Raw genomic sequence first — 12983 nt, forward strand, 5'->3', positions numbered from 1 at the left:
CAGCGTCTTCCATCTTCTGCTACGACTGTAACAGCGCGTTTGACCCCCGATGTGGGGAGGAGTTTGACCCCTTCAGCCTCGGGGTGGTCAACTGTTCGCTTCGTGACCCCCCTGACCATATAAACGTGTCTGAACCGACCATCTGCAGATCTATTAAGATGGAGAGTGAGTATTTACTTTGTACACCTAATATAATATCGCCCTTTTTAGCCTGGTTGTGGTCAACCTCCTCGCTAATAATATTAATAGAATACTAGAATAGTAAAATATAAAAGCGCTGGTGACGTAGAGCGGTAAGAGCACGCGGCTTTCGTTTCGATCCACAGGTCGCGGGTTCCAACCCCGGCTCGGACCATTAGTTTTTCGGAACTTATGTGCGAAATGTCTGTGACCTAAACGCTTATGGCTGATAGTCATAAAAACATACGGCCTTGCCACGACAATGGTCTAGGGCGACCAATTGGGCGGCGCGCGGCGCTGGAAACGCGCGCGGGCGCTAGCCATGCCACGTACTTTTAGAAGCGGCGGCAGGGCCCAGGCCCCGGGAGCGGCCAGGTCGTTGTCATATTTAAAAACATGTTTTTTTACTGTCGAATATGACTCTAAAGTGCATAGAATGCTTTAATTAGTCAATTACGTCTTGTACAAGCAAATGTGTGATAACTAAATACAGGTCACTTTTCAAAACTTCAGCATAAGACTAATTTCATAGTCTGTTTTTGGCAGAAAAGTGGCTAAACTTTATAATATTTCTATTACAGTCTACGGCAAAGTTCGAGTAGTTCGTCAATGCGGCTACATCGAAGACGGTCCAAACGAGAAGAACTGCCAACGCAAGCCTGGCAACGGGGACCTGTTTGTCACCTACTGTTCCTGCGATACTGATCTTTGCAACCACGGGGCAGAACATGGGTTGGCAGTCGTTATTATGGCGTTGGTCTTGTTAGTTCAAATGATGTGTTGAATGTTCGAATAAATAATGTTGCTGTTTGAATTTTTACTATTTTGCACGGTCACGAAACACAAGACATCCTATAAATTCCACACCTTGGTACTACCCAATTACTTTGTACCTGTGCTTTGTACTAATATTATAAATGGGAAAGTGTAAGTATGTGTCTGTTTGTTAGTCCGTCTTTCACGGCAAAACGGAGCGACGAATAGACGTTTTGTCTCTTTATAACGCGAGCTTACCATTAAACGGCAAAAGCTATGGATACAATTTTTAATATTTATTCTCATCATGTTTATGTAATCTAAACGCCTGAGAAAACTGTCTTAGCAATGTTGAGTTGCGTTTGCACTTGCCGTCGCAAGTTCATAGGCGTCATATAATTATGAAAGGCTTTCGCGCATATAAACATATTCAAACACAATTAGATAACATTATCGAATGTATCGTTGATTACACATATTTATAATTGTCTATGAATTTACATACGTTTATTTTTTATTCCTCAAATCGTTGTAAATAATGTGCTAACGTTTGCGTCTGTCATTCATGCTTTTGCTTGCCCCACATACCCATTCGTCTTCTTAGTTTCCTCAGATACAAATAGCATAGATGATCAATCGTATCTTGTCACTAAATAAGGCGGCAAATTTTAAAAATCGAGGCCTTCAACACTGGGGATGTGTGCGTCTTTGATTAGTCAATTTTGACTAAAAATTAATACCGTGTCAGGCTAACATAACAATGTTTCAGTGGTTAAAATGATTGAGTCTGCGGCTGTCCAACGTACATTCCTGTTTTTTGTTCGTTTCAAAGGGCATAGGGATACCATACTTTAGTTTGCTGTTCTTAGCTACTGTCATAATCCGGTTGACAAGACTATAATAAGACTAACCTGGGTTAGCCCCGTCCCTGAACACCTTGGGCTGGTTCCTGTATGCCAGGAAATACTGGATGTGCGCCATCTCGTGGTGGGCGGTGATTAAGTCTTTCATGTCCACGTGGGTGCACATTTTGATGCTGTAACATAAAGATAAATTATGAAGATAAAATTAGAAGCTAATATTTGTACAATTTGCAAGATATTTCCGATTAAAAAAAATATATATTCTTCTTCTCAAGTGCCTCTTCAACTAGTAGAAGAAAGCAGAGAGAGAGAAGAAAGTAAAGTAGAAGGTTAGCAGTCAGCTTCGCACATTTTGCCCTATCTTTGGCGAGGTTGAATGGCTTATCGGCATCTGGGCGTTTTCCAAATTAAATCCCAAATATCGAATTTCACCAGATCTGGACGTGTTTGGGCTCATTCTTCTCAGAATCACGAGTTGATTCGATCACGATAAAAAATGTGTCCCAAATTTTCCGTACAAAATTCGAGTTTCCAATACGTCACGCTCGTAGAAAGTTCATACTAAAATCGTGACGTAAAAGGAAAAAAAAATTAGGACCCATTTCGGGATTTAATTTGGAAAACGCCCATCTACGGTTCCTGTCCAGTGTCCATTCACGGATGTTACGGATATAAAAATAAATAATGCTTCAAAAATCATTCTGATATCAATTACATCTATTAATTTGGATAGCTTCGTTCGACTCTTTGTTATTTTTGCTGCTTTTATACTGGTAATAAAAATGTTTTCACCACACCAACTTTACTGGTAAATAATAAAGGTTTACTTTGCTATTCGAAAACAGATGGCAAAATTGCATTTTATCCACAAGAGTGCAAAGTAATTTCATACAAATTTTAACTTGATGTCTTAAGCTGGCTGGTAGAATTTACCTATAAATGATGATTTTGAATCATAAATATTGAATAGATTGATGGATTATTTGATTTAGTTTGATATTTTATAGCCAGTATTTTGTTCGTGTTGGTGTGGTGAAAAATTTTGTGTTTCACTCGGTGGCAAAGTTTGTTTAACCTTCGTGCCTTGAAACCCTCGCAACGCTCAAGATTCTACTTTTTGAACCTCTCGCTACGCTCGCGGTTCAATATTGGAATCTTTCGCTTGCTCGGGTATCAATACTGGCACGTGCGGTTAAACAACAACTTTGTCCCCTTGTAAAACAAATAACTATTTAATTTTCCATTTCCACATATTCTTGCTATGTAGTTGGATTTAATCGACACGGACAGTGGATTAGATGGTCTCGATGTTACTTAAGGATCAGCAGTGGTGGTATTGTAAACATGTCTAACGTGGAAAATTTAATAAATGAATGAATGATAATGATTGAATGAATTCATGAGAAGCAAAAGAGATAATTTGGCTGCTGACATACCCAGTGCAGAGGCAAGATCCACTCAAGACGATGCTAAGAAATAGATTGTGACAAGTTTAGACGACTTACCGGTAGTCATGTCTATTGCAGAAGTCCCAGGCTGAAGGCTGGCAGTGGATATGACGGTCTGGGGGCTGTTCTATCACGCTCAGGGGCCAGAAGTCTGCTGGCATGGCGGACATGTTCATGGAGACGAAGAACTCTTCGGCCAGTTGGAACATCGTCAGTGGGGTGTAGCCCTGAAATTTGATTACATTATTTTTATTAATAATTGTACTAGAAGATTACACGAGAGGCAAGCATTGTTCGGGATTTATCTGCGAAATCAATACAGACCCGCGATTTTTCTAAGAGAATAACGACAAAGTTCAGAAAATCGACAGGTAAAAAAAAATGTTTATTCGGAACGTAAAGCTTAACCTTATTACATATCTTTTGCCAAACCACTTTGCAACAATATTTCACTACGAGTATATACTGTTTTTACAACGGATAAACAGACAGGATGTGAAAAGATTCATGATTCTCAGCATTTTTTACAGCCTAATTTGTTGTACCTGTTGATTCATCTCAGCTGAAAAATCCAGCAGGTTCTTTCCTGGGCACAGTAGTGTGAAAGGCACGATGCCAGCCAAGCTCTATCTCCCCATGTCCCCAAGAATGTGATCTAGGATAGAGGTCCAATGGAAGACGCGCTCGAGGTGGTAGAGCCTCGCTAAGATTACATACCTGTTGATTCATCTCAGCTGACAAATCTAGCAAGTTCCTTCCTGGCTACGGTAGCCCAGCTCTGTTCCCACATGTCTTCGAGAATATGAGCTAGAATATACATTTAATGGAAGACACGCTCGGGGTGGTAAGTAGACCTCACTAAGTTAACATACCTGTTGATTCATCTCAGCTGAAATATCTAGCAGGTTCTTTCCAGGGTACGGCAGTGTGAAAGGGACGATGCCAGCCCAGCTCTGTCCCCACATGTCTCCAAGTATGTGTGCTGGGATGGGGGCCGAACGGGAGATTCGCTCGGGGCCGTACGCCTCTCGAAGACGACGGCGGACGTAGGCGTGGAGGACTTCGTAGAGAGGTTTAATCTGGAAAGTGTTTACCAAAAATGTTTAACCAAAAAAATCTAACAACATTAAATGATAACATACCTATCGAAACATAACAGCGATTTACCTATCAGGAAATTCTGAGATAATCGCACAATCATAACTGTACACAGTTACGATTATGAATAATTCATCAATATTTTTAAATGGCATATTGCTTCTTCTGTATTGCTTGTAACTTGTTCTGTTACTGAACTTGTAATTGTGCCCTATTAAACTCTAAAATATCCCAAAATGATATTTTACCTGTTCCCAAACTTCATCGACTTCCTGTCTCATGTTCTGGGATTCGTAGGGGAACATCCAGTAAGCCGAGGCATCCGTGAAATCTGGAAAATAATGGAAATATTATTGTACACATATAAAATAAATATTGGGGACGGGACACCTTACACAGATCAACTTAGCCCCAAACTAAGCAAAGCTTATACTATGGGTACTAGGCGACGATATACATAATAGATAAATATATACTTATATACATAGAAAACATGGAACAAAATATCTGTGCTCATCACATAAATAAATGCCCTTACCGGGATTCGAACCCAGAACCGCGGCTTAGCAGGCAGGGTCACTACCGACTGAACCAGACCGGTCGTCGGCCGGTATAATGCATAAGCTCACGCCTGCATTCTTATAAAGTGTAGGCAAAGCACATGAAATGCTCAAGTTTGCACTGAAACTTGACACTAAAGCTAAGAAGTTAAAACAAGTAGAAACTAATGTCGCGGTGAACATAATAACTCACAGACACAGTCATACATGGGGATTAAAATTACAGTAATGGTACATATTATTATAATAGGTAAATTATAAAAAGTAATGCGCCTACCAGAAAAGTTACCGCAATATGTTCACCACATATATTTAAAAACATCGGATTGTAATTGAAATACTTATCTAACTCGGTAGCGGACGATCATTGCATACAAAATAAGTTTTGTGTAGTTTGCACATATTACAAATATTTCCAAGAAAAAAATACCAATACATAATTTATCACTTTAATAACAGTAAATCACGCATTACAGCTATCGTTTAATAGACAGGCATCTTATAGTGACTATTTATTTAATTTATCATATAAATTGTCCTATAAATTTATCATGTATCACACGTAATAATAATTGACGACTGGTCTGGCCTAGCGCGTAGTGACCCTGCCTGTTACGCCGCGGTCCCGTGTTCGAATCCCGGTAAGGGCATTTATTTGTGTGATGAGCATAGATATTTGTTCCTGAGTCATGGATGTTTTCTATGTATATAAGTATTTTTATATTATATACATCATTGTCTGAGTACCTGCAACACAAGCCTTCTTGAGCTTACCGTGGGACTCATTCAATCTGTGTAAGAATGTCCTAATAATATTTATTTATTTATTTAATCTGTTCTGTTTACAAACTGCACACGAGCAAGAAGGCACGTAGTTTTCAAGCAAAATGTACCACATAGTCACTTAAGTATTAGGTCGCTCTAATAGGTAAAATAAGTGCAAATTGCGTTTTTATATGTATAGGTAAGTGGTATATCTCGTGGTTTATTTGAGGACTGTCTTTTCAAAAGGACTTATTTATGTAAGTCAACAGAGGTTATATCTATGTCCTCTTAGAGAAATAAACCTTGTTGACTTATAGAAATAAGACCTTTTGAAAAGATACCTCATTTGTATGCCCAACCCAGGCTCCGGGGGGTCCTGGATAGACAAATGTATTTTAGAAACTTACTGTTAAGTATAGCAGCATGATCTGTAAGCTCAACCAACTGCTCATAAAGGTCCCTGATCCTTCTCTCAGTGTTTCCTTTTCAGTCAGTCCAGATGTTGCAACTCGTCCCAATCTCTGGTGTGCGACATGATGTTCAGGGGCCCGTTTCTCAAAACTGAAAGTTACAAGCGGAAGTCTCTTTCCAACTTGTCATATTAGACAAAGACATCGACAACCACTTGTAAATTGTATCTTGTACCTTCGAGAAACGGGCCCCTGAAGCTCTAATAAAATATGTTACAATTGAAGAAACTTTTGATTACTTACTGTTCAATTTTGCAGCATGGTTCGTAAGTTCCACCAACTGTTCATAAAGGTCTCTAATCCTTCTTCCAGTGTTCCTTCTCCACTCAGTCCAGACATGTTGCAACTCGTCCCAGTCTCTGGAGTGTGACATGATGTGCTGGAGCTCTGGTTGGAGATGGAGTCCGCATTTGAAGGGCTCGTTGTAGGCGCAGATTTCAGCGTTATTGTAGACAGCTAGCATGTCATTGATGAGGCGGTTGTACTGAAAAAATTTAAACGGAAAAGTTATGTGTAGTTCAATGAAATGAGGAGGCACACTCAAAGGTTATAACAGGTGGCGCCACCTTATTAGTCTATTGCACAGATAAAGAATGACAGTGACATGCCTAGACACTTGCACAGGCGCCGCCTGGCGGGATAAAATGTCAGTGTGCCTTCTCATTGAATTGCTTTTGAATGCTGTTAATATTTTTACCGTAACAAACAAAGATACAATGAAAGATGCGAATATCACATCAGAGACCAACCGGAACAGAGCGTCCTGGCGAAGTAGGCCCCAAATGTAAGGATAAGGCACGAGAGAGAGAGAGATGAAGAGAATGTAGGATATAATGAGTTTTTTCTATAGAAATCTCGAAGCGTCTGGTTGACGTAACTAGTGACCGAACGCTGGCGACTTTTTTTTAAGATTTATTTGTGTCGTGTTCTCACACGACATATCAGGATTGCGATACATCGTAGAAATAGCGCATTTTCAGTACAATGCCTGAAAAGGCTATTTTAGTTTCTTTATCCCTATAAATGATAAGAACAACGTATTCAAATTGCATAAAATATTTGAAGTTGTTGAGTAAAGATAAAGTATTTACAGTAAACTAATAGACTACTTTTTCAATAGTTGTGCTTGGATGGGCAGTATAATTTAGCAATTTTTACAGTCACAAAAAAATTACAAAAACGTAATAATTTAACTGATATTATGTCTAAAACTAGAAGAGAATCAAACGAAATAAAAATGCGACACTTCGCACGAAAATTCCAAAGGAAGGTTTTGGGCAAGAAATAACTTACCCTATCGAGTTGATCAGGTGGCAAAGCCGCAGGTCCTATGATGGACAGCAGTCTCAACTGCCGGTATGTGGGGAAATCCCTGATGCCCCCTTTTGGTATCTGTTGGGCCGTCTCCCAGAGGCCTCGCTGGAAGAGTGTGTAGCGCTGTTGGGCGTCCAACTGGAAAATAAATAAAGTTTTTTAAAGATATTTCTTATAAATAAACGGGAGAGGAAAACCAAAGAAAAGATGTGTTGACTGTGTGAGAGATGTATATGAAACGAGAGTAAGTGGATGATGACTTGATGATGACAGGCAATAGGGAGATATGGAATTCTGAAGGGCATGCTGCGCCGATCCCAAATAATTGGAATAAGGGCAAGCGAATGAAGAAAGATCTTCCTTAAAGAACTATGAAAATGACTTAACTGCTTTGTCTTTTAAGAACTTTTGGAGATAAAGCAATACCTACAGATACATGCAGTGTCATTTGTTTTTTTTTTCCTTTTGGCAATACAGGCGTGAATTTATGTAGTTAAGTACCATATGTAGGTACAGCCATAATAATTATAGTGTTCCATAGTATTTTCTCAGAAACATTCATCTTTGTCGTGCTGATTCAGTCTATGCACTTCTTGGCTAACTGAAAGAGCATGACACGTTCGTACCTTCCCGTGAAAATGCGAAGGGAATTTGCTTTACATCAATAACATGTCATTATTGAACTATTTACCTAATCACAATTTTGCATTAATTCAAGCCGTTTCCTTGTATCATGTCAGAAATAATTTATGACTTATCGTCATTCTTAATGCAGTTTTGTAATTCAGAAAAGGAATTAGCACGTGTCAAGTTAAGGTCCATCTTTGCCCTTTACACATAATCTAGAAGGCTCTTTGCATCACCGCGTTACAATTTACAATAAAAACTATATCCACGGTGTCACGGCCACCCAACAATGACTGGCCGTGACGAGCTTGTCAACGTACGTGTCACCGTCACTCGGTGAGGAGCATGAAATCCTGCCCAAAATAGCGGGCGTTTATGACAGCTGTATAAGGAGGTGTCAGGAAAAGCGTGGCATTGAAAGAAGCTAAGTGTTAAGTGGCGTGGGTAGGTTATGTTAGAAACGTGGACCGCAGCTGCTAAAAACAACTGGGTTTGTGAAGTTTCATGACTGATTTGGAGGTTATTGGATTCAACAAAATTGTCACGTAATATTAGTCTAAGATCCGTACTTAAGCTCGATCTTCACCGACGTGTTAACCAGATGAAAATAATATTTTATTAAATAAAATAAGTTTCTGAACATGTCTTACTATGGCAACCTCAATAAAAGTGGTCAAGAATATTTTTTAAAAATCTTTGAAAAATTAATATTTTTAACTAATTTCGCCGACGTGTTTACCAAATGAAACAAACTCCAGTAGAAAGTGTACTCTATACACATTATGCAGCACCTCAGTTGCCTACCTTTTTTTGGTCCCTAAGACCTGGCAGCCGCTGTCAAACAGGTAGGTTGATGGTAGTCGTTGCACCCTTTTGTTAATATGTTTAATATAATATGTTTTTGAATAATGTCAAGTGCGTATCTTCCTTTTTTTCTGACACCGGACTCCGTAGGTTTGTTACGGTCTCGCTTGGATCGGATTAAATTACGGGCATAGTCAGAAATACTATTCGCTAAGATCTTTGTGTACTTACTCATTTTTCTGTTTCTTTGGAGCTAACTGTACCTCAAACTCTGCTGGTGCGCATCCTACTCACTTATTCCATTTTCTATGATTCTACAGATTTTCGTGAGATTTCCAATTAATTATAAAAGCGCAGGAGATAGCGAGTTCTCAATTTATCCGGCAAATATTTCTATCGCAGTACAATCAGTTTTGCTTCTGGGTTGTTCATCATGTAAAAAACAAAGTTCCTTATTGTCATTATTAAATTTTACTACCTACTTCAACTTTGATTAATAATGATGACCGTCCTAACGAAACTTCAAGCACACACACAAAAAAAGAAAAATGAATCACAGTATTCACAGCAAGATGGATGGCACTTGCAACAATGCAATTAATTTTTTTAATGATAAAGTTGTTTTGACCGGTCGGCTGTCCAAAATCAAAACCTAGCAAGGGACATTTTTTGTCAAAATACGTTTTTTTAATCAATCAGCCTCAAATTTTGAGCTGCGTCTAATGCAAAAACACCTGTATTTCTATCTCAATTAGAATCAAAGTTACGGAACCCTCTAAACCTAGCAAGTGCATATCTTACATGCAAATATCAAAATCAAAATCCTAGTAAGTAACATTTTCAAGTCCAAAAACCTAGTAAGTGCATGCTATACTAGGTTTCTGAGTTTGTAAACGGAACATACTAGGTTTTTGAATATGGAATTGTCCCATACTAGGTTTTAAATTTAAAAAATTGCCGAAGGGTTGAACAAGGAATTCAAATATAACAATAAATAAAACATAGCAAGTCAGTAATGAGTGAAGTTTGAATTCAAACGGTCGCCGTTCCCGCGCCCCGTCCGCGTTTGTTCCGTTCGGGATCCGAATTTAGGGAACGAGTTTCAACCTGAAGTTTCTAGTTTGTCGTACTTTGCGCTGCTGCGCGGACGCATGATGAATAAAAGTGATCGATGGAGACGAATTTTAGCAGCTGCTTTTAGATAGTCATTCTCATTATGTTCGTTGTTTTAGCCCGTGATATTATACTTATTTAATATTGTGTGTGGCGATCGCAAAAGTGTTTGTGGTGCTGAATTGTGGTTTTTTATTTGTGATGTTTTAATGGGGCTTGGATCGAGGTATTAACATTCGGAATGCTTTTTAACATTATTTTTGCGATCTATTTTACGTAGGTACCTTCTTAACCTACTTATATATATTTGACGATAGGAGCAACTTAAAATAGTTCTAACAATTATGCCTTTCCAATCTACCTAAAGGAATAACTGCCAGTAGTACCTAGTGCTTGTAACAGGTTGTTGATGTGCAGTATATGGCGTGTGTTACATATGAAACTATCGTGTTAAAAAAAGGACACTCTAGTTGCAAAATTAGTGCCTTTAATGCCAGAAACAAGGCGTGATTTTTGGAGTCGATTGCAAATTAATGACCTTTCGGATGATCTTTAAACTGGAGGCGAATAGGCTACTAGACTCATATCTAATTTGGCGCAATAAATAATTGTCTTCTGTAATATTTTGGGTACCTATTAAATGTGTACGATGTCTACGTATTTTTAATTCAAAAATGTGAATAAATTTTTTTTGGCCACCGAAAACTCTGTCGGCCGTGTAGTGACCTCATAGAATTCATGTCAAATCAATCGCTGACATTACATAATACCTTTATGCCTCGTACTTAAATTGTCAGAAAGTGTTGTTTTCGCACTGAATTACTTCATTCACAGAAAATTTATAGATGACATGGCTGATGTTGTTTTTGCCTGAAATATTACGTAAACGTATTCTTTAAAAATATTTTTTTGCGGTTTATAAGCCATAATAAAATATAGTGATATTTTGTTTCCGTTAATTGGATAGTAAGTAATGCTATAAGACAAACTATAAAAAGGGTCAAGTAGCCTATTGTTTACCCGGTGACTGATTTTTGTTTTATGCATAAAATTAATTCTTTTGTTATTATGATCCCATCAAACAAATATTATAATGTGATCAGACACGAAACGACATTTTGATATTTGCTAGTCCCTTTTCGGTAAAGGAAAAAACGTGAGGAAACCGGACTAAGTCCAATAAGGCCTACTTACCCTTCGGGTTGGAAGGTAAGATGGCAGCCGCATTTGTAAAAACTAGTTCCTACGCCAAATCTTGCGATTAGTTGTCAAAGTGGACCTCAGGCTCTTATGAGCCGTGGCAAATACCGTGGCAAATGCCGGGATAATGCGAAAATTAACCATTTAAAATACTTAGTAAGACCACTTGCTAGCTTTTTGTTTTGTAATTGACGAAACAATACTATTATTTTTTTGTAATTAATTGTTAGTAAGGCACATAAAAGTTCTAAATAGACACATACATTTAGTTTCAACAGTTTGTCTTGTAAAGCAAATTATACTTCTTTATATAAAACCAAGTCTTGTGAGAAAAAGTTCTTTGGTACTAATTTTTTTTAACAAAATCTTTGTTTGCCTCTCCTGTAAAATTTCGGTAAATGCACTTGCTAGGCTTTGATTTTGGACAGCCGCGGTGAGTCAAGATGGTAATCTAAGTACGGTGTGAGTCAGTCCTTAGATGACTATCATTACTACTGGTCATGGAAAAAGGCTGGATGTCAGAAAATTGTCCTTAAATCTTTGAACAGCAGGGTTAGCACATGATTGCCGCGAGAGTATGTCACCGCGAGATAGACTACCCGTACTTATGTCATTAATACTAATACAGTTAGCAGAAGACGTGTCATCTATCTCGCGGCGACATATTCTCGCAGCAATCATGTGCTAAGCCTACTAATGCACATGGATTGCTATGTGTGTCAGTGCGTAGATTCATGTCAATCATGTCTATTTACAACAATTTTCAGGGTTTAAAGTAGAACTGGTACCATGATTTCAAAAAGAACAGAGTAGGTATAATTATTTCCGAAACGAGTATCTGAGATAAGGACTTTTTCATCTGAAATACTAACGGCTATCCCTATTGCGGATGATGAATTAGGACCTCTTAGACTATAGCCACAGTATAATAAATAGTACTATCGTACAGTATGGCCACTCCCGCTCCCCGCTGAAAGTGCCGCCCACCCCCTCTCGGTTACTTCACAGTTACCGCCTGTCAAAAACGCGAACAGTCAACCTGTCATATTTCACTCATACAAGCATACTTAGTACGCGTTCACCTACACGAGCTTAGACTGTATGCTAGGAGTGCGCCTCTTTCATATATTTGATCGCCAGTGTCCGAGGTGTGCTATAGCAAAAGATGATGTTTTGCAAAGTCATCTTCATTGCAAAAGTAATTCAAACCTAAGTAGGTAATTACATCGCTGTACGATACCTAAAAGATACCATTTGTTCTCATAGCTTCAGATAAAAACTTTTCAATTCAACTGATAATTTAAAGTTAGTGCTGACATCATTATCTCATGGTTTTCCTGAACTATTGTCTTAAACAGATTATGCATACAAATGGCATCTTAAAGCATATTATCAATTAAACTTTAATCTTTTGTTTAATAACCGTGACGGTTTAGATTGGCAAAATACTTAATTAACTGAGATAAATGGCGTTTCCAAAAATGGAACTCAAGGCATATCGTGAAACGTGAAAATAGAATAAATATTTATTTGGGAATAACAGATATAGAAAGGAATGAAGTTCCATGAACTGGCCTCATATCATCTCAGCGAGGTGACTTCCAGCGCTGATCTTCCGATGAGACCAAGTGAGAAAGGTTCACGGAAGGTAACAGACATAAGAAAAATCACGTTGTCATTCCCGAGTCGAAGTATGTCACAAAACAGAGGTCCTATATCTAAGCAGTTTGCCCTTCGTGCATCTGAAGCTAGCTAACGACCCTAATACATACATACTGATATTAT

General features: G+C 38.4%; 1 protein-coding gene across 1 annotated transcript in view; it reads right to left on the minus strand.

Moving 5' to 3' along the window:
• LOC125242606 (angiotensin-converting enzyme-like) overlaps positions 1 to 12983 on the minus strand; it is a 274968-nt gene that overhangs the window by 241891 nt on the left and 20094 nt on the right. The window contains exons 2-7 of the mRNA XM_048151399.1: positions 7434 to 7592; positions 6384 to 6624; positions 4594 to 4676; positions 4120 to 4326; positions 3305 to 3474; positions 1848 to 1972 (exon numbers count right to left, since the gene is read on the minus strand). Of these exons, the coding sequence (XP_048007356.1) occupies positions 1848 to 1972; positions 3305 to 3474; positions 4120 to 4326; positions 4594 to 4676; positions 6384 to 6624; positions 7434 to 7592 (985 nt within the window). The remainder of the gene's footprint in view (positions 1 to 1847; positions 1973 to 3304; positions 3475 to 4119; positions 4327 to 4593; positions 4677 to 6383; positions 6625 to 7433; positions 7593 to 12983) is intronic.

This window comes from Leguminivora glycinivorella, chromosome 3 (genome assembly GCF_023078275.1).
Source record: "Leguminivora glycinivorella isolate SPB_JAAS2020 chromosome 3, LegGlyc_1.1, whole genome shotgun sequence".
In the NCBI taxonomy this organism is placed as follows: Eukaryota; Metazoa; Arthropoda; class Insecta; order Lepidoptera; family Tortricidae; genus Leguminivora; species Leguminivora glycinivorella.